This window comes from Trachinotus anak, unplaced genomic scaffold (genome assembly GCF_046630095.1).
Source record: "Trachinotus anak isolate AG129_WGS33_773 ecotype Australia unplaced genomic scaffold, CSIRO_AGI_Tana_v1 ptg000033l, whole genome shotgun sequence".
Taxonomy (NCBI): Eukaryota; Metazoa; Chordata; class Actinopteri; order Carangiformes; family Carangidae; genus Trachinotus; species Trachinotus anak.
Window position 1 is genome coordinate 5,231,725 of NW_027273884.1, and position 22,103 is coordinate 5,253,827.

Genomic DNA, 22,103 nt, shown 5'->3' on the forward strand with positions numbered 1-22,103 from the left:
GTTATTGTGGCGTGGTGGCCCATGATTGATCATCCTAACACACAGCACAGTCAGGAACCGAACACAGGCTGCAGGGTGAGTGACAGGTGGCCTCTTGATAAGTAATAAATTTGAATGAATTTTTAAAAAAAGCATACGCTCCCAAATCTGAAGTTGTGTTTGGAGCATTATTACTCCTCAGTGGTTTGAGCTAGAGACATGCCATTTCCTTCCTCCTCATGTAGAGAATCAGATAAGAATAAAATATTTTTTTCTGGACCCTACCTCTGAAAGCAGCACCTCCACCTCATACTCTGTGAAATTTTTCCGCTTGGTTTTGCCATTTTTCCTGAATTTAAAGAGAGGGGTAGTCCAGGTGTAGACTCTTTAGCATATTAAATTGAGGGCAGAGAGAGGGTGGAGGGCTCAGTTCCCCATCAGTTGAGATGTAAAAAGCTAATTTGCGTGGAATTCTGCATGTGCACGGTTTTATACATCTGAATTATTTGTTGCAGTAAGAATTCTGCGTAAGGCTTTGTATATGACGTGTCTGGTCTCTTAACCTTGAGAAAGCACAGCAGAGACTTGACTTTACTGATGCCCTAAAAATGATGGAATGTCTTAAAAAAAAACCCCAGTTAACGTCTACCAGGCTACATGGAGAACATCCATATTAGAGACGTACTACTCTGGTTTGGCAAAATTACAGAACATTGCCACAAACAACTAAAACTGACAATAAAATTGACATAAAAAAAAAAATCCTAGGAACACCACTGTCACAGATCCCGGATATTTCCCTCATCCGTTGCAGAAGGAAGGCACAGCGCGTTGTAGCCACCCAGCACAGGGTTTGTTCTCCCTCCTTCAGGGAAACGGTTACGGAGCATCAGAGCAGGGATCAGCTGCCTTAAAGACCGTTTCTTCCAGTTAGAGTAACAGCATGCACCTTCAGTCCAGATGATTACTGATTGCTAACTGATTACTGATTGATTATTTGTTCCTTTTACAGAACACTTTACCTATTGCTTATGGGATAGTACAGCATCCGCTATTTTCCATTGTGTTATGTTTTGTATGTTTGATTATTTATTTATCTGCTTATTATTACCTGCTGTCCTGCTTTTGATTTCTCATTTCCTCTTAGTCTAAGGGCAAATGAAGTTCATTGTATTTGAATCTACATCTGTACTTTTAATGTATATGACAATAAACTTGAACTTGTGTTCACGTTTTGACCAGTTCAGCTCTGCCAACATAGACTGTAAGACCGGACTTTATGGGCTTATGTTGAAAGCTTAATTAGTGGTGTTTTGTGTGGTTATACTCAGCATGTTTGTCTTCCTTGCTTGAATGAGTTTCAGCAGCCTCGTTTTTATCCCTACACTGTGTTGAATCCCTTATGGTGCTGTTAGCTTAGTGTTTGTTGTTGCAGGAGGGAATGCTGGCTGCCAGTGGAGCTGCTGATATCCTCCTGCACTTACCTCTGCTCAGTGATGTCTAAGCATTATGCACTGGATGCTTAGACTGCAGAGCCTTTATCACAGACACAGACCTTATCAGACGCTTGCTTTGCTTCCATTCACCAGCTGCTCAGTTTTACTTTCTGCTTGGTCGTACTTTTTTTTTTTTTTTTTTTTGCTCGAACTGGTAAATATTTAATTTTTATGGCCGTATGAACTTAAAATTTCCAAACGGAGATGAGTGGAAGCTGCTTGAAGGCACAGACTTGTATTTATTTAATTGAAGTAATTAGTAACTGATAGTTATTGTCAATGAAACAACACTGGTGCAACTCACTTGGAGCTACTTTGACCTATAAAACACAGTGTGTTGTGATCACTCACATACACAGCATACATGACACACACTCCCTTCCCCCATCTGCGGAATTTTGTTCCCAGGGCTGCCTGGCATTCCTCACTGCTGCATCATGGGACCTCTGCTCTCTCTTACTCTGTGTGTGTGTGTGTGTGTGTGTGTGTGTGTGTGTGTGTGTGTGTGTGTGTGTGTGTGTGTGTGTGTGTGTGTGTACTCCTGCTGGTAAGAGATAGTTGTCATTGTGGCACTCAGAGATAAGGCATCCATCCAACTCTCACTGTTTATTTTTACCTCCTCTCTCTTTCCCTCTCCACTCTTTTCTACCTCGCTTGCCCTCTCTTTTCTTTCCCACCATTTCTTCATCCGTCTGGGTGGCAGGGGGACCACCCGGCAGCTGACAAAGCTGTTGTCATGGTTATGTGTGGAGTGTGTGAGACTCTCATGACATTGTTGTCTCTGAACTACTGAAGAGAGAGAGAGAGCAGTAGAGAGAGGTAGTGGCCATGTTGTATCTTGTGTTTGTCAAAGGTTAAATACAGACTCAAAGGCTGGACTGGACGAGTTCAAAGATTTATTCAACAAAGAGAAACACAAAAGTCTTACTTTGATGAAGAAACCAAATCCATTCAGGGGCAAGGAGTTCAGACATGTAAGCAAAGGGCGGGACTCTGGAACAGCAAGTGTAACTGACAAGAACACGGGGAGGAACAAGGGAAACTGAACACATGAGTAATTGAAGACAGGTATGGCAGACAATCACACAACTAGACAAAGACAGGAAGTAAAATGAACAGAAACACAAGGAAGTAAAAGTAAAGGTCATTATGGAGGGGGGGTCATGATGGTGTGCAGTTAAAGTAGCCCCTGCCACCTGCATCTGCATGGTGTTATGTATTGCCACGTTTGGCTGACAGTGGCAGGAATCAGCAGATGTACAGGTGATCCTAATGAAGTGCTCGGTGTGTGTATTTCATGGTGGTGGTTAGTACACCAGTTGCTCAGCGGCCCACAAAGTCACTGCTAAACCAGTTGCTCATCCAAAAGCTGAGCCTGGTTTTTGGCCAGGCAGCAATCAGTCACTCACTTAGGCCAGTTTTAACAACAGGCAGCCTGTCCATCAGTTCAGGAGACATTAAAAGGATATTTCTGGTTTATTATAACTTTGGTCATATGGTGGTAACATGGTGGTAACAAATTTAATTGTTAAGATCTTTGAACACAGTGAAAAGAAGTCTTATGGGGTGAGGAACACAAGCAGTCACACAGACAGGTTGTAAACAAATCCCCATCTTAATCATAGCTTTTTGTAAGAGAAAATGAAGGTGAAATGTAAAAAAAAAAACACTTAAGCCTGGAATTTACTTGCTTTTAACAACGCATGTCACCGTGGCTGTCATGCATATCCTGTTTCGTTTGGTGCGTCGGTCGTGCACGTTGGCAAAAATTACACGACGCATACATAAGCTGCAATATTGACATGAACGTTAGGGGTGGTCGTGCGAGTACAGTGACCTTGAGGTCAGAGGGTCAGATAAGGTCAACAAACTGGTGGCTATGATGGCGCCGCTGTCTCTGTCAGGTGAGTGAGTGATTGCATATTGTGATAGGCCAGTAAGCCCAGTCCCAGCACACGCACACACAAACACACACACACACACACAGAGCATGTCCTCATGTGCACCCTGAATGACAGGCACACAGAGAGGGCTGGTCTTTTTTGACAGCTCACCAGTGCTGCAGGATTTCTCCCCTTGCTCGAGAAGTCTGGGTGATCTCAGCTCTGGTGCAGAAGTCTGCAATAACTAAGTCCAGTTAAGTCTTTACAGTCAGATTCTGTTCTATTATTAAGCCGCACACTTTTTATGTCTTTGACCGTGTGGAAACTGATACTTTCACATCACACTGTCACACCGATGTGACACTAAAAATAAAATAAACTATAAGAAATAAGACCCAGCAGGATTATCCTATTAAGTGTTCCAGTCAGAAAACTTATCTAATTAGCAAGATGCAACACCAGTTGATGCAGTGATCACACAGGTCAGCTGTGTGGTTTGCTGCGTTTGTATCAATTGTGACCACTTAAACACATTTCGACACAAACCCACTCTTTGTGATGGTTCATTGAACTCTCGTCCAGCCTGTGTTTGATCAGTCATACCAGACTGCAGGTCCCAGCTAAAGAAATACCTGATAGTCACCGTTCATATGAGATGCAAAGAATCCCTCCTGCTCATTTTGGAGGAATGTTGGGTTACAGAATGGCGCCAGTAAAACTAGATTAATCACATCATTTTCCTGCTCTCTCCACAGGTGACGGTATCATGGATGGCCTGTTTACTGAGCTGCCCTCCTAGACCTCTGTGATATCTAGATCTACGATCCTAAACATCTCTGGAATCTACACAAACACACACACACATTTGACTTTTGGGTGTGTGTGTGTGAGGGATGACCACCTCCCATTTGAACGGCCATGTTGCTGGGGAGGGAGGAGGAGGAGGAGGAGGAGGAGGAGGAGGAGGAGGAGATGAAGAGCTGAGGGGAGGACAGCAGCACAGAGAAATGGCCGTTGACTGTCCGGGAGAGCTGGGCGGTCGGATGTTGCCGCTGCGACGATCTGCACAACTGGAGAGGATACGACAACACCAAGTATGCACGCACACACACACACACACACACACACACACACACACACACACACACTTGTTACTTAATTAGTGCTTTTACTTAAGGTTGCTGTACTAGAAAGTGCAAAATAAGAATGGAAACTGAGTATAAAACATAGAATGCTATGCCACAATCACTAATGTATCTCAGTGTATCTCTGCCTATCTCTCAGCAGTGGTGGGATATAACTTAGTAGATTTATCCGGGGGCTGTACTGAAGTATAACTCTGAGGGGCTGATATTTTATATCTTCTATTTTATGTTAATTTACACTTCCACTGAACTTGAATTTCAGAATGAAAAGTTTGACTTTTTACTCCAGTTTATTTCTGACACCTGTAGTTTCTAGGTTGTTTACAGGTGGAGTATTTAGATGTGAAACATAGGAAACTTGAATTGCATTGAGTTAAATTAATTAAATTGAAAAGATTATACTGCCCAAAAATGTTCATCATGGGCGGACCATGTTGTTCTGTGACAGTGAAAGAGGAGGAGTGTTTTTCCATGCACAGCTGTAGACAACAAAGAGAAAGAGGAAAGATGTTTTACATAACATTTCCCATAATGCTGCAATTGCACAATAGCATCTTTATTGGATCCCCCAGCCTCTGAAGTCCCCAGTTACATGTAAATTACATTTAACCCATCTATGGGTGGGTCATCAGCCTCTGCATATATGAAAAACACAATGAATGGTTCCAACTTCATGGCCATTTAAATAAATATGTCTTTATATGCAAACATTCAATGCTGGTTTCGGTTCAGTTACCTCTCTATGCCACTCAAGTAGTGAAAGGAAAGCTATGGGCCCTGTTCAGACCTGGTGTTATTAACATGCGTCTTCAGTGATCAGATCACAGGTGGTCAGCTCTAAGTTCGTCTGTTCACACCTGACTTTACAGTGTTTCTCCAGTGACACTTGTGATCAGATCTCACTTCCCTGCTTCATATACAAATAAACAGGTAAGCAGTGTTGTTCACTGTGCTTCTGTGTGTGTGTGTGTGTGTGTGAGAGAGAGAGACAGAGTGAGTGCTAATGAAAGTCAAACGAATCAATGTGCTGCGCACAGCTCTACAGTGAAATAAGGTTTTATTCATCAGAAGTAGTAAAATATTTTCAGTTTATTATGAAACTGTGACAGGACTCGTTAGACTGTGGCAGAGGACGTCAGTGGAGGAGACGCTCCTTCAGTGTGGCCCAGGACACATTCATGTTCACTCTGCTAAAAGAATGTAGCCACATGTGGCTCAGACCCCCTCTTAATGTGGTCGGAGAGATCAGGTCTCAGATGTGCCCTGAATGCGTCCTGGGTGCGTTCACACCTGTACTCACTTGTCCACTTGTGATCGGATCAGTCGGGACGGAGGTTGATACCAGGTCTGAACAGGGCCAGAGTTGCTTCAGTGTCCCATCCCATTTGACACATGCACTGCAACCCTGAGCTTATGTAGACATTACCTGGAGGAGCTGTACGTGAGAACACAACTCTCTGAATCAGTTGAAAAGGGACATTAAACAGATGTTACCCTGCCCTAGCACAAGTACGTGTTCTGTCTGATTGATCCGTTGTGTGAACAGGGGAGGTCATTGTTTGGAGAATTCACAGTGAGTGAGTGGGTGTGTTGATGACGTTTCTATCCTGCCCCCTGCTCGCTCTACCGAGCTGCCACCCATCACCAAAACCAAGCTGTGAGAACATGTCTGACACAGACAATCTGCTGTTGTGTGCTGAAAGGGCCAGAATCAGCACCAGACATTGTCTGGAGGTCATATGAGAAAACGGCCTATCTTCACCTTTTCTGACACAGCGAACATCTTGAAACACAAAAATATTGTGTTGTAGGGCTGAAAGATTTCAGAAGAATATCTAATTGTGCGTGCAATTGTAGTTATTAGCAAATAAACTTGTTTTGTGATCTACATAGTTTCAAACTAGATCTGATTGTAAACAAGCATCATCAAAAACATATCTTACTTCTACATGAAGAGACTCTAATCAAATATTGCTGTTTGCTGTTGAGGTCCACAGGAGGAGCGTTTTCACTCTGTTGGTCTCTTATGAGCAGCAAATACACACAGCGCTCTCCTTATGTTTTCAAATGGAAATGATAGAAAGAGATGCTCTTCCACAAACCATCTTCAACCTGAAATGAACAGATACTTGCATGCAGGGAGCATGTTAACCAGGTTTCTGTTGTTGTTGTTGTTGTTGTTGTTGTTGTTGTTGTTGTTGTTGTTGTTGTTTCATTAACTCACAGAATTAACATGAATTAACTACAGCTGGGTAAATATACTGGTGACAGTTGTAATTATAGCTGGTGAAATCAGCACTGACTTCAGCTTTCACTTTCTAGAGCTTGTTAAGATACTCTGTATATTATTATCATGAAAATCTGAGATCTTGCAGTTTGAAAATTGCAGTCTTTTAAAATTTTAATCTAAAGATTATTAGTTCTTCAGCCCTATTGTGTAGTTGGCCTAAAGTAAAAGATCTGCATTCTTCATCTAAACAACAGAACCACATGTGGTCAAGATTTGTAGCTGATCACATCTCAATGTACAGTACCTTATGTTTAACTGAAAGAAGATGAAACTCATCATTTTCATAGGGATATTAGCTTGTTTTTTTATTATTGGGCCTCTTTGTGGTTGTAAATTGCTTGATAAACAAATTGTCTTGATTATAGATTGGCAGATTATTCAGTGTAAGAATTAGCATTTGAAGAGAAAAGAAAAATCCTGGACATAGAGTATGTGATGTAACAGTGGCCATAAAAAAACTTAAATGAAAGATGCATGTTGTACACTTTATTACTGTGAAGCTACAATGAATTGTATTCCTGTCTGCAGTGCATTTATTTGTCCGTGTGTGTGTGTGTGTGTGTGTGTGTGTGTGTGTGTTAGGAGGACCTTCGACGTCGTAGAGAGGAGGAGGGACGGCAGCTGGACCTGAATGCCTCACTCAGGCTCAGGAAGCTCTCCCAGAATCCTCATATCGGCATCGACAACCCCACATTCCTGGAAGACACATACATACCGCAGCAGCCAGTCCTCAGCAGCCAGCACACACACATACCACTGGGTAAAATACACACATACAGCTAACAGTAGAACAACAGGTCATTTCAGTAAAGATCTCAGAAGGGAAAGGAAATAATGAAGAGATTGAGGTGAAAGAGATGTTGGAAAGATGATTCAAATTTGAAAAAAGAAGCCACGGAGAGGAGGAAAAAAATGGAGGGGAGGGTGAAAGGAGTGAGGAAGCTGGGAGGGAAAGGAATGTAAGGAAGACATGTCTGCTGTAAAGGAGGGAATTCTTAAGGAGGGAGAGAAGGACACGAGAGGCTCTTGAGGGTGACTTAATTAAAATGTTGTCGGGGTGATGCTGTTTGCACACTCACATAATCACACAGATAGGAACACGCACTGTAAAACAAAGGTCTTAAGCAGGAAGTAAGAAGCTCACTGGCACACATTAATCTGAAGCCAGGAGAAGCAAGTTTTCACCTCCAATCTGATCTGATCTCATCTCTGGTGTTTTATTTGTCAGTCAGAGTGTTGATGTGAATGAACGTGTGTCTCTTGCAGAGTTGGAGGAGTTGTTGCTGTCACTGAAGCAGGTCCGGAGCTGTCTGTCTGACCAGCAGAGTCAGAATGACATCGAGCTGGTACTTGCGCTGCTAAACAAGGTAATATAAAGGGAATTAGATGGAAAGAGCCTTGGGTGAATCTGTAATTGTGGTATTTTTCAATACTTTCTGACCTCCAAGAGATTTACAGAGGGTTTGCAATGTCGTCACTGTTGTCTGAGCTAGAGCATCCGTGACAACAGGAGCCTCACAAGACTCCTAGAGCTGGAAAGAAAGTTTCATTTTGGGAGGAGGAAGGTGGAGACTATAGTGGGGCAAGAATTAAAGCAACAGATAAAGCACTCTTTTGTGCCAATATTACATTTTCTTAAATTGGATGTTTTATGCACAAAAACAAATAAGTGAGTGTTTCTCGCAGTCTCGCAGTTTAAAGTTGCAAATAATTTTCCATATTTGGGTGTAAACATATTACCAAATATAAAAGAGGGCCTATTGTGGAATAAATCACCAGCTTAATCGATACATAGCGACCCTTTACCTATCTCCTTAATTGGAAGAATGAAGATTTTGAAAATGAATGTACTCCCCAAACTGCTCTATTTATTCCAGAACATTCCAAGCATTATGTTTTATTTTACAAAGGACAACCCTCCTGCCTGGAGAGAGATGGAATCTTACTCTTTAAAGTTACCTCATCCCATATATATGTACTCAGCTAGTCCTAAGATACTCAAAAAAAAAACACTAGCCCCATTACCTGGAATATGATTAAGGTTGTTGTATGAGGTGAGGAGATACTTGGGTGAATCACTTCCTATCTCATGTTTTAGCCCAATTTGGGGAAATGAAGATTTCACTCCAAGTAGAGCTGACACTGGGTTTAGGATTTGGTCAGATAAGAGGGCGCAGAAAAGGCATAATATCTGGATTTTATGACTTACTTATATCTGGGTCCCCTGAGTCCTCAGAGGCTAGACTTCAAGTCTGGAGAGAGGATTTACAGGAAGACGTGTCATTTGGGGAGTGAGAAGTTGCTTGTAAAGAAGCTCAAACTCAAACAGTAAATACCCTCCTTAGGCTTTTACAATACACTGGTGATTACTAGCTATAGGAGAAACATTTGTTAGTTACTTATTGATTTATTTTTATTGTAGAGTGAGTGTGTGTGTGCGTGCGTGTGTGTGCGTGTGTGTGTCTGTGTGTGTGTATTTGTAAGTATAACTGTACTTATGTGTTTTTTTTCCTCATTTTATCTCTATTTGTCTTGTGCTTATTCATCATTACAGTTAAGCAGTGTCTATTTGAAAAAGTAACAGACAGTGTTTAAAAAAACTGATCATTTTCAGAATCAGCTACACAGCTGTAATAATTAGGGGATGTGCTTATTCTTCCAATGGATTAGAGTCAAAAAATAATTTAAATTAAACTGACTCTGTTGTGTGTTACCAGTGTCTAACCCGTTTTATCTATTGAATTTTCAGTTTGAGTTTGAGTAGCAGAGAAGTGGCTGCATTTGTTTATTAAGATGTTATCATTGCTCATGGTAACTACCATGAACTAGTATGAATAAAGCACCTTCAAAAACAGAAACAAAAGAATTAAGTTTTCACAGAGTATTAGATCTTAATTGCACTTACATTTCATTTTAAAGTGATGTAAAGGTGTGGTGTTGTGAAACGACAGCATGGATGTGCTTTCTGTGTGAGCTCCTGTTGAGTTGTCTTTTTTCCCCCTGTAGTCTGATTTCCAGTCAGCACTGAAGATCCATAATGCCGTGGCCACCAGCATGCACCGACCCTCTCCTCCATACCCACACACACACCAGGCACTTCAGCTGGCCACGGAGGTAACACAGGCTTACCCAAATTAGGTGTATTTCAAACGATCATTTATTTAATTCATTGTTGCATCATGAAGGATAAAAGATGAATAAGTTTATTGTCATTGTAGTCTCTGTAGTCTTCTGTTTGGCATCTCTTCAAAAAAAAAAAACAGCAGGACTCAAGATTAAAAACACACACCAACATGAGACTAGACAAAACTAGACAACACAGCATATAAAACAATAAATAGTGAAAAGGCATATTAACAGTGTGAAACAATAACAGACAATAAGTAATAAGGGCAAACAAAGTGCAGTGGTAACGGCAGCAGCAGCATACAGTGCTTTAAAAGTTCACACTGCATAGTTAAAGTATGTTGCACAGTCGAACAGGTCTGTATTGCGCACTCACACACAAACACACACAAACACAAACACATACACAAACACACACACACACACACACACACACACACAAGCACACACAAAATGACAGTACAGGTCAGTGAGTGTGTTATAATGGGGTTGGAGACAGAGCTGCTCTGTTCCAGATCAATTAGAGATGAACACTAGTGCTTACAGTATACACACACACACACATACACACACACACGGCTCAAACTTTATTTTAAGCCAAAACTGTTAGACTGAGAAATGTAAAGAATAAAACTCTGTAGTGTTAAATTTTTTTACGACTGACTACCAGGTTGATCATAACCAGCTCAAGTGAAGCTAATAAACCTGTTGCTAGTTCTATCAGTGCTGCAATTATTTTCCTGCTACAGTGTTGAGTTGGCCAGCTGCTGGAGCTATTCATGGCTCATTTCAGTGGAATGTCATTAAAGACTAGCACATTATTTCTGCTCTGTGTTGGCATCTCCACCCCCCCAGTTTTGGTTCAAACCGGACTCTGGGGAGGCATGTTCCTTTGTCATTGTTAAAGAAGTGGAAACAAAATGATAAAAATTGAAACAGCAGCCGTGGGCAAAACTCAAGACACCTTTAGTTGAAGTCTAGCACAGAACTACTGTCATTTTAGTTTTGATTTGACATTTAAAGCCTTACCCATTTTAAACTTGGGTTACATTGCACACAGAAGGGCACATTTCAGTTTGTCCTCCCTCCATTCAGGCACATTCTCATACTACAAAATAATAAAATGGATGAAAATATCCTTTAGAGCCGAGGCAATTCTAACCTTGTTATCCTCTGGAGGCTGTCCGTCCATATGACATACGTATGTCCATCCCATTCTCATGGCCGCTGCTCAGTAACACTTTGATGGAACTTCTTCAAATTTAGCACAAACGTCCACTTGGACTCAAGTATGAACTGATTTTGATTGTAATGGTCAAAGGCCAAGGTCACAGTGACCTCACAAAACAGGATTTTAGCCTTGTGAACACAATATTTTGGGAATTCCTGCAGGAATCTTGTCAAATTTGGCACAAACGTTCACTTGGACACAAAGATGAACTGATTAGACTTTGGAGGTGAAAGGTCAAAGTCATGGTGACCTCACAAAACGTGGTTTTGGCCTTGTCAATGCGCCATCTCCATATTTGGCACAAATGTTCACTTGGACTCAAGGACAAACTGATTAGGTTCTGGTGGTCAAAGGTCAGGATCAGTGTGACTTCAAAAAACACCTTTTAGCCATTACTCAAGAATTCATTCAGGAATCCTGTCAAATTTAGCACAAATGGTCAATATTTTATAGGATTCTGGAAAAACAGGGATGTCATCTGAAACTAGTCTGAGTGGCGGAGGCAGACAACCATGAGGCAGTAGTTCTAGTTTCATAAAGCTTCTGCTTGATCTCCACTGCCTGTCTTCCTGCTTGTGTCACTTGGCTTTATTATATTAAAATGATTGAGTTATGTTCAGGAATGGTTGTATGTGATAATGTACAATATCATAGCTATATTATCTAACGCAGTATTTCACATGATGATACCAATGATGTTCTGTGTCATTGCCCTGGTTTCAGGTCAGGAATCTCATCCAGTCAAGTCAGAGCAAAGAGGGACTCGAACTCAACAGCCTGCTGTCAGACACACACGTCCAGGTACAGACACACACACGCTCTCTCAAAGCTGTATTAGCAAGTAAAGAGAAGAATCCTGTAGTGAATGTTGCTGATACAGTCCTATAGCTGAGTGTTTGTGTGTGTGTGTGTGTGTGTGTGTGTGTGTGTGTGTGTGTGTGTGTGTGTGTGTGTTCCAGTCATTGCTCCTGGCGCACGATAGCATAGCAGAGGGGGAAATGCAGCCTGAACCACTGCCTGCCCAAGGAGAAACACTGAGCCAGTGGGGAGGAGAGACTGTCAAGATAGTCCGCATAGAGAAGGCCCAAGATATACCACTGGTAAGACATGTATACATTCACTCAAACCAGGAGGAAGCAGTTGTGTAGATAGCTGACACCCTACCACATTCAGAGTTTAGCTTGAGTTCCAGCAGCTTTCAAAGGGAACTCCAGCAAATTTACGCATCAGAGTTTGTTTCCTGGTGATGGGTAGCACAACTGCATATATGAAAAAAAGTTATATAAACCTCTTTGTCTCTCTTGATTGGTAAACAAAACCATGCATCCATCTACTGTGAGTCTGCCCATATTCCAGTCTAAATGCACATCTACTACTATATTGGCTAGTGTAATTGAAACACCTTTTCATTAAAGACCACTTATTTTGTCAGCTGGTTTGTGTGCAATGAAAGCACCGCACAAATTTACTATGCCTACGTGGGCAAATCCACTATTCAGGGCCGTTCCATTGGAAAGACTTTATTTTGGTCTGAAATGTTGCTGTCATTTGGAAATAGTGGTGCAACCGGATCGAAAAAACAACTCAAATGTTGAGATGAAAACAAGCCGATAGAGAAAAGGTGTCCCTGTCAATCATGCAGGCACACTTCAGCCCTGTAACGACACAGGACAAAATGAAGCTCAGTGTAAATGTTGAAAAACAGTTGCAGCTTCAGAGAAAGAACAATTAGTTCCATCACTATAAACGCAATCCTGTCACATATATATATATATATATATATATATATATATATATATATATATATATATATATATATATATATATATATATATATATATATATATATATATATATATATATATGACAGCTTTTGTCCTGTGTCGTTACAGGGCTGAAGTGTGCCTGCATGATTGACAGGGACACCTTTTCTCTATCTATCTATATATATATATATATATATATATATATATATTTCCTTTATATGAGTATATGGCCAAGAAAAAGGTAATAACAGAAACATACTTATGCTTGTCATGCACAGAGATATTTTACTTTGATTGATCTATTTTAGCCAACAGATGTGTGAATGTGTAGAACTACTGCTGATGTTAAATACATTTTACTAAGTCATAATTCATAACTTTTTTTTTATTGTTCAGTACAAAGAATTAATAAGAGCTCCACTGTGAGGACGGATAATCTTGTGCTAATTCTAAACAGATACTATTAATTTGTTATAACAGAGATAAATGTCTGTGTCATCCAGGTCATGGTAGTCTTCAGAGCTAGAGTCAAAGGCAACTAGACTTCTTTTAGGTTCCTTGAAGATGTTTCAGCAGGAGCTGATGGGGGAGTGGATTCCTGATGGGACTCCCCCATCAGCTTTCAGAACTGAAGAAGCCTTTAGGATGAGAGGTGAAACATCTTGAGGTCATACACCCCCAGCCCTATCCACAACTACAGATCCCCTGAGGCTTTGATTGTGCCTCTGTAGCTAACAGTCATAGCAGATGTCAGTAATTCAAATTCAGATAACAAAGAAAATATTGTATCTATAAATCATCTTAATCTTTCCTTTATGATGATGTTGTATGATAAATGTGTGTGTAAATAGACTGTTATTATCTTTAGGAAAGCATTAGCTTGTTTCTCTGTGCCGTTTTCCATCATCTCCCCGTGTTTGTGTGTGTGCTCTGCAGGGAGCCACTGTTCGTAATGAAATGGACAGTGTCGTGATCAGTCGTATTGTTCGAGGTGGAGCGGCTGAGCGAAGTGGACTTTTATCAGAGGGAGATGAGATCTTGGAGATAAACGGCATCGAGATCCGAGGGAAGGATGTCAACCAAGTCTTTGACATTCTTGTGAGTACATATTAATAACAAATATTAACAATATTTAACACAGTTCTTTGATGCAGTGATAAATACCATCCCTCAGTGGTAACAAAGAATGGCTATCACTGTTTATCTATTATTCTACTGTCAGTTTCACAAATTTCATTACAGTTACCTGTTACAATTGAGGTGTTTACATGGACTTTTAGCCTGTCTAAATGTTAGATAGATAATTTACTACCCAACATCTAGCTGGTTCCTCTGTCCCACTAATCTGTGATGGGAGTTGATGGCAGTATTATTTGATAAGGTGGAAAAAGTGAAAAAGAAAAATCTCCTTTCCTGACCACTTTTTCTTTGACCTTGATGGAAAACTTAATGAGGTCAAAAAAAACATGTGAAGGAGAAATTATAAGGACATAGGAAAAGGCAGCCACTTTATTTATAACACATGGACGATAAATACTCCTTTTCTAACCATGAAAAACAAAACAAACAGTTCTGTTGAAAGAATTTAACATGAAAGAAATATACAAGTAGAGACAGTTGAGTCATTAAAATAATAATTCAATAAAAATAAGAAAAAAGGGCCAGAATAAATTATATTCAGACATATATATCTACACACACACACACACACACACACACACACACACACACACACACACACACACACAGTATATTAGTATTTTGTAATGATGATGATATTGTTGATTATAAATTCAATTAAATTCTTGCCTCCGAACTGCATTTGAAGCAAGAGGAAATCTGTACTTTTGGATTCGGTGCTCAGCCAATCATACAAGGATTTCCTTAAGTTTTGCATCGTGTCACACGCATAAAATAGATGCTGTGGGGTTAAACTGCAATTGTGCGTCACTCGAGATGTTGCTGGCGAAAGGAATTGTGGGACAGCATTATCTCCTTTCCTTTTGTAAAGGAAGGTCCTGTGTTTCCTATGCTAAGAGAGGACATGAGATAGGAAGCATTGAAGCTCCTTTCCTCAGTATCTAGAGAATTCGACCAGCTCTTATCACAGCTGCCACTTAGATACCTCTGGGTCATTTCACTCAGTGAGGAACCTTCCTAAGCATGGAGCACAACAGTGAGGCTTCCTATAGGTTAAATACAACATTTAAATCAATGCCAGTTGCAGTTCAGGTGATGAAGGCAAGCTGATTAATAACAGGTGCATTTCTCTTTATCTGTGTGTGTGTGTGTGTGTGTGTGTGTGTGTGTCAGGCGGACATGCATGGCCTACTGACCTTTGTGCTGATTCCCAGCAGTCAGCTCAAACCTCCTCCTGTCAAAGAGACTGTGGTGAGTGCTGACTCCTCAACATGACTAGAATGTGAAAAGTTTCATCTAGAAGAGAGAGAAAATACTGTTTATTGCAACTATCCTGATATGAGTGCCAACTCAGAAACATCCTCATCTTTACTGTTGGAATCCATTCTCCTGGTTGTCTCTGCTATCTCTCTTCTTTCTCTCCTCCAGATCCACGTGAAGGCACATTTTGACTATGACCCCTCAGATGACCCTTATGTGCCGTGCAGAGAGCTGGGCTTGTCCTTCCAGAAAGGAGACATTCTCCACATTATCAGTCAGTCGGACCCCAACTGGTGGCAGGCTTACAGAGATGGAGATGAAGATAACCAGCCGCTAGCTGGACTGGTGCCAGGTATTACTGTCTGTCTGTGGCTCGGATCTTTTGGGGTTTCTTTTTCTTTTTCTCTCATTTGTGGCTGAGCATGAGCAGAATGCTTAGACAGACTCTTGTGGGTAAATATGCTCTCATTTTTTCCACAGGCAAGAGTTTTCAGCAGCAGAGAGAAGCCATGAAACAGACCATAGAAGAAGACAAGGAGCCTGAGAAGCCTGGTCAGTTCCTCCACCATCTAACCTTATTACAGCGAACAATAACTTTAAAGGTTGTAGTTTTGTCAAAGGGTTTTCATTGTTCGTAGCCCGGAGTTTTTATTATCACAAAATAAAAGAACGAAAACTGGGGAGTTGCTGTCCAGTTTTTTCATTCACCAAATTAGTAAAACTCATTTCAACATTTCAATCCCTAAAATCTGTGTTCTCCCTCCATTCACATCCATAAATCTAAACAAGACAACAAGATGAAATTGGACTAGAATTTTAATGTCTAAACAAATAATTGATTGAGTAAAATTTGTGTCGCTGTACAGTGAGTGCAATAAGCCCTGCAGCTCAAAGCAGAGTGAGTTTGAAGGTGTCAGTCTGTTCACAGGGAAGCTGTGGTGTGCAAAGAAGAACAAGAGGAAGAGAAAGAAGCTGCTGTACAACACTCACAAGAATGATGGTATGACCTGTTTGCATGTCTGAGTGGCTTTCACCGAAGTTGCATCAAATCTAAAGTGTAAGACCCACAACACAATGCCTGAGCTTCATGTGCATGGCAGACTCACGGCTACGGTGCATCATCTGGAATTTCAGCGTCTCGCCTGTTTTTTTTTCTTGTGTGACAACAGCAATTCCCAGCAAATACAGCCAAGAACAGATCTGCTGATAGTTATATTTACATCATACCAGCCACATTACAGAAACCTGACGCCTTTCACTCCTGTTCCCACGTCTAGGCTGCATCTGAATACAAAGACAACATATCAAATGTTGCAGCTGAGAAATGTTATTGTTTAATGAAAAACACATTCATTGGCCACTTTATTAGGTACACCTGCAACCTCATTAACGCAAATATCTAATCAGCCAATCACACGGCAGCGATGACTTTGAATGTGGCAGGGTTGTTGGTGCCAGACAGGCTGGTCTGAGTATTTCAGAAACTGCCTCGTCATCACTTGTTTATTCTGTCCTCTCCATTGGTCCAGATCTTGATAATGAGGAGATTCTCACCTATGAGGAGATGGCTCTGTACCACCAGCCAGCCAATAGGAAGCGGCCAATTGCATTGATTGGTCCAACCAGCTGTGGACAGGGGGAACTTAGGCAGAGACTGCTCAGCAACCAGCCAGAACGGTTCGCTGGAGCTGTACCTCGTAAGGCAAACTAACACACACACACACACACACACACACACAGAGGACACTTTCTTCCATGTGTTTGTGAGTGAACAAACTGTGTTTTGTGCTATTGTGGGTGTGTTATAGACACCACGCGAAGCCGTCGGGAAGGCGAGCTCAGTGGTCGAGACTACCACTTTGTGTCTCGTCAGACCTTTGAGGCAGAACTGGCAGCTGGTAAGATTTCCTGTTTTCACACCCTTCAGGCAGTTTGCATTTCTTGTTAAGAGTTAACAATATTTTCTTCTTTTAGCTACTTTTGCAGTAGCTAGAAAACCTCAGTGGTGTCCTGAGAGATAAATTATAGAAAGAGAAATCAGCACCAAAACTTAATCAAGTAAAGTGGCTAATAGGTTTTGGTATGTTTCGTTAGACCAATGAATTTTGGTTTTAAAAAAACATTCTTACAAGAATATTATAGCATATTAAAGTTTGATTGGCATTCATTTGCACGCATATTGTAATTCTGAATAAAAACAACCCAATAATAACATGGCTAACTAAGACGTAGAATGACTTTGCCGTTGGCCTGTAAGTAAACGTATAGAAAACTGATCAAAAACAGCCCAAACTCTGAATATAATTTAGTGATGAGCAACATTTTGGCTTTTGCACTTCTCCCAGGAAAGCTTATCGAATCTGGTGACTTTGAGAAGAACCTGTATGGGACCAGTACAGACTCAGTGAGACAGGTCATCAACACTGGAAAAATTTGTGTGCTCTGTCTGCACACACAGGTTGGTAAACACACACACACAGGCACACACACAGACGCACACACACACAAAAAGACAGTGTTGGATAGCATAGTGAGATGAGAGAAAGTCACAGTAGTTTCATCTACAGAACTCATATTCACAAGTTATTGTTTGAAGCCTAATGTTTGTGTTTGTGTTTGTGTTTGTGTTTGTGTGTGTGTTTGTGTGTGTGTGTGTGTGTGTGTGTGTGTGTGTGTGTGTGTGTGTGTGTGTGTGTGTACAGGCTCTAAAGGTGCTGAGGAGCTCAGACTTGAAGCCTTACATCATCTTCATAGCTCCGCCTTCCCAGGAAAGACTCCGAGCCCTGTTGGCTAAAGAGAACAAGAACCCCAAGGTTCCTGTCTAACCTACTCCACTGTCTGTTTACACTCAGTCAAAGATAAATACCACTGGTGTTTACCTCTCTGAAATGTTTGTCTCAGTAATCCATGTGTCTGTGTGTGTGCATGTTGCGTACAGCCCGAGGAGCTGCGGGACATCATAGAGAAAGCCCGGGAGATGGAGCAGAGCTGCGGTCACCTGTTTGATGCCGTCATCGTCAACACAGACCAGGACAAAGCCTACAACGAGCTGCTACGACTCATCAACAAACTGGACACTGAACCTCAGTGGGTGCCCTGCTCCTGGCTGCGCTGAAAACACCCTCTCACACACGTACACACGATCACATATTATTACTAGAGTAGACGCACAGAGAGCCCATTTCCACAGATGTAACAGACTGGACCGGGTTTTTACAGCGTGCTGTGGTGAGGGTCATAACATAACATTAGGGTTGATGTTAGGAAAAAATGAATGATTTTGAGAATAAAGTTGTAATACAAGAATTAAGTTGAAATGTAATGAGTCAAAATATTACAGGATACAGTTGTAATTTTACAAGAGAAGCTCATAATATTTTGAGATAAAGTTAAAATGAAGCAAAAAAGTCATAATCAAAAAAGTAAACTTAAAATATTGTAATTTTACAAGGAAACAAGTCAAAATATTACGTGAATGAAATTGTATTTTTGTAGAAAAACTATCATTCTATTACAGAAATTACATTTATTAGCCAACAAAAAACTGTCAAATTATAAATAACTTTTGAGAATAAAGTTGTAATTTCACTAGAAAAATATAACATTTAAAGTCATAATATTACAAGAAAAAGTTTTTAAAAGGTTATTTTTAGAACCAAATGTGACTACATTGGGTAGATTAGTTACATGAGCATGTTGTAGCATTTACTGACTTCTCACACAAGACTTTTTTGAACTTCACTGTCACTTTCCCATGACCAGTAATGGTATTAGTGTCAGAATCTGCTTAGTTCATTGACCTTAGTTAACTTCCACTCACTCACTCTGCACAGTACACCACTTCACAGTTGATTCTGGCTGCCATTTATGTAATTTCAAAACTTTCCTGTTAACCAAGTCCCATCTTTGCTTCGCTGTGTTCATTTCATTTCAGTGTCCTAAAACCCATATAAAGGTTCTTTTGATTCATCCACATTCCCTCATTTTACATGTAAAAGCAGACTCAACTGTTTAATAAGACACAGCGTTAAAATAATGTTTTTAAATTATTTTAAAATTGTTTTAAAATAATAATTTTTTAACTTTATTCTTGTATGACATTTTCTTGGAATATTTATGACGTGTTTTCTTGTAAAACTAGCACAACATTTATTTCATTCTAAAATAATTTGACTGTCTCGAAATGTTCTGACTTTCTACTTGTAAAATTACAACTTTATTTTTGTTATTTTATTACTTGTTCTTGCAGAATTGTGACAGTTTCTCATAAAATGACTTAATTCTGTGTCTTAAATCATTTTATCTTGAAAATAACATTTTCTGCTATGACTTTATTCACAGAATTTCAAGACTTTTTCCTCATAAAAACATGACTTTATTTCTATAAATATTTTTTCTCATAAAATTACAACTTTGTTGAAATATTATGACTTTTTTTTATTAATTTCATTCTTGTAGCATTACAACATTTTCTCTTAACATTGGCCCTGATGCCTGTTGTTTTGTAGAGAGTAGATGCTCTGCACACAATCAACACCTTCTAGAATGTATTGACCTGGTGGCACTGGTAATTATAAATACATGAAATGTAAACATATGTGTATTGGCCGTCCTGAAAGGGAGGAACTCCTCAAACTGATTTTGGATGGTGCTGAACTGATCCATCATGTTTTTTTTCATCAGACATTTTTATGACGCAGATTTCTGTCATCATCATACTGAGATTTTTTTTTTTCTTTGGGTTGTTGTTTTCCCTTTAAGAGATGTTCTTATTTAGAGTTCTGAGATTTCTGTTGTAATTTTTTCCTTTAAGAGTTGTTTATTCTCAGAGATGCTGGGCCTCTTTTATGACGCATCCTTTGACACTATCCTGTGATCATTTAAATTATGATGCCCGAATAATTTTAACTTTTACAGTGCAGACGATCAATGTAAACATTTGATTTTGAATTCAAGCTTGTTACGTTTTTGTTAAATAACTCTTGGCTCGGCCTTGGTCCCAGATGCCCCTGATAAGCAGTAAATGTGAAGAGCAGACACAAGCGTTTAGTACAGATTCAAATTCACACTGAGCCGCCACATGTATTGCTATGAAGAACACTCACACACGCCCATACACACACACCACAACAGTGCATTAGCTGCTGACTCTCCCCTGTACTGGGGAGTCTGGAGCCTTCTGGACCCTGACTGACTGACCTATTGACTGACTCACTAACTGGCTGGTTGAACAGCTGATTTATATCTGGCTCTCCCATACACACTATTGCAATAAACACTAAAATAAAGGACATAGCACTTGATATACCTTTTTACTGGCTGTTTTATTTTCTGCCTGTTTTTTTCTGACTGACCAATCACACATTACTGTGTCAGCTGACTCTTTCTGTCCTGTCTGATCACATTTTAGTAGACCTCTGCCCTGAGGGGCAAGTGGGTGAAGGACAGTTGTAGTTTTTAGTTGTGTTCCTGATCGGCACAGGTGAATTTATTATCTATTTAGTGTGTGTGTGTGTGTGTTCGTATATGTATGTGAATGGATGTGTGTGTGTGTGTGTGTGCGCGCCTGTCTTTGAAGACAGTTAAGTATTATTATGACCTGAAGTAGACCTGACACAATATCACTGTTATCACTGTGTAGAGCTTTTATATATATGTAATGCCGAAAATAGAGATCCAGAATGCACCAATAGAATTGCAGGTTTCACCCCCTTGCCTCCCTGCCATTGGTCCAGGAGGAAGAGGGTGGCAGGGAAATGAACTGTATTGAATGTAAAGTTGATTGATACCAGTTCCTGTGTATCAGACATGACATCTTCCTGAAAAAAATCTGCTTTTTGTATTAATATTCACACTGAATAAATAATAGATGATTGATATAAAATGATTGACCTTGTGTTTTTGTATAAGGTTTCTTCAAATACAGAAAATAGCCTAAAGACAGAAAATGAGTAACATCTTAAAATATCTAAAACGAATGAAAGACATGTATAAAAAGTTTCATGGAGTTTGGAGTAACCTCTGAGGAATCTTTTTGGAGTTTTGATTTCAGTGAAAGGAACCAGCTCAGGAATCATCACATAAACAACGTTCCATGTCACATGTTAGCAATTTTTGTTTACTGATGAAGATGTGGTTGAAAGATCAGAAAAAGGTACTAAGTCGACCTGTGTGTTGAAATATTTTGTCAGTAATGCTAAATGTGAATTGAAAAATTGAGTGTTGAATTAATTTAAGGTGGATTTGATCAATATGGTTTGATATGATGAAAGCAGAGCCATGTTTTATCACTTTCCCGGTCTTACATTTATCATTTTACAACACAATATTTACCATTCATCATTTCAGGAAAGTGGAATAAACAAAAAGCAACTGATAAAGACAGAGGTGATGAAAATGCTTATAAATTAATAATGGAAGTGATGAAATGTATGTGAATTGGAAGAGATGCATTCTTAAATAATCTGATAAATTTGATTGATTCATTTTATATGTAATAGTATTTATGTTTATTGTTTACAGCAGGCAATTTCTGAGACGGGAAATGGAACATGGAAATGGAACGTGGCTCTGTCTTCACTTCATAATTTATCATATCATTTTTCATTTCACATCCATTGGTACTGCTACATTTTTCAATTCAAATGCATTTTAATCACCTCCATTTTTATCATTTGTTTGTTCTACCTCTCCTACTCAGCATTTCAGGTTTGCATTTCCATAAAACTGGGGGAACAAATCAACACTGGAGGGACTCGATGTACCCCTCTGTTTCACTGGTGTATGG

The 22,103-nt window shown here is 40.0% G+C and overlaps 1 protein-coding gene across 1 annotated transcript in view; it reads left to right on the plus strand.

Annotated features, from left to right (window-relative positions):
- pals1a (protein associated with LIN7 1, MAGUK p55 family member a) overlaps positions 1-20,619 on the plus strand; it is a 33,971-nt gene extending 13,352 nt beyond the window's left edge. Inside the window, exons 2-17 of the mRNA XM_071471175.1 lie at positions 4,114-4,452; positions 7,376-7,553; positions 8,060-8,160; positions 9,800-9,907; positions 11,874-11,951; positions 12,110-12,250; positions 13,853-14,014; positions 15,230-15,307; positions 15,485-15,668; positions 15,797-15,868; positions 16,245-16,316; positions 16,846-17,013; positions 17,125-17,214; positions 17,662-17,774; positions 18,019-18,129; positions 18,255-20,619. Of these exons, the coding sequence (XP_071327276.1) occupies positions 4,252-4,452; positions 7,376-7,553; positions 8,060-8,160; positions 9,800-9,907; positions 11,874-11,951; positions 12,110-12,250; positions 13,853-14,014; positions 15,230-15,307; positions 15,485-15,668; positions 15,797-15,868; positions 16,245-16,316; positions 16,846-17,013; positions 17,125-17,214; positions 17,662-17,774; positions 18,019-18,129; positions 18,255-18,431 (2,034 nt within the window). The 5' untranslated portion in view covers positions 4,114-4,251 and the 3' untranslated portion in view covers positions 18,432-20,619. The remainder of the gene's footprint in view (positions 1-4,113; positions 4,453-7,375; positions 7,554-8,059; positions 8,161-9,799; positions 9,908-11,873; positions 11,952-12,109; positions 12,251-13,852; positions 14,015-15,229; positions 15,308-15,484; positions 15,669-15,796; positions 15,869-16,244; positions 16,317-16,845; positions 17,014-17,124; positions 17,215-17,661; positions 17,775-18,018; positions 18,130-18,254) is intronic.
- Positions 20,620-22,103: the final 1,484 nt, after the last annotated feature.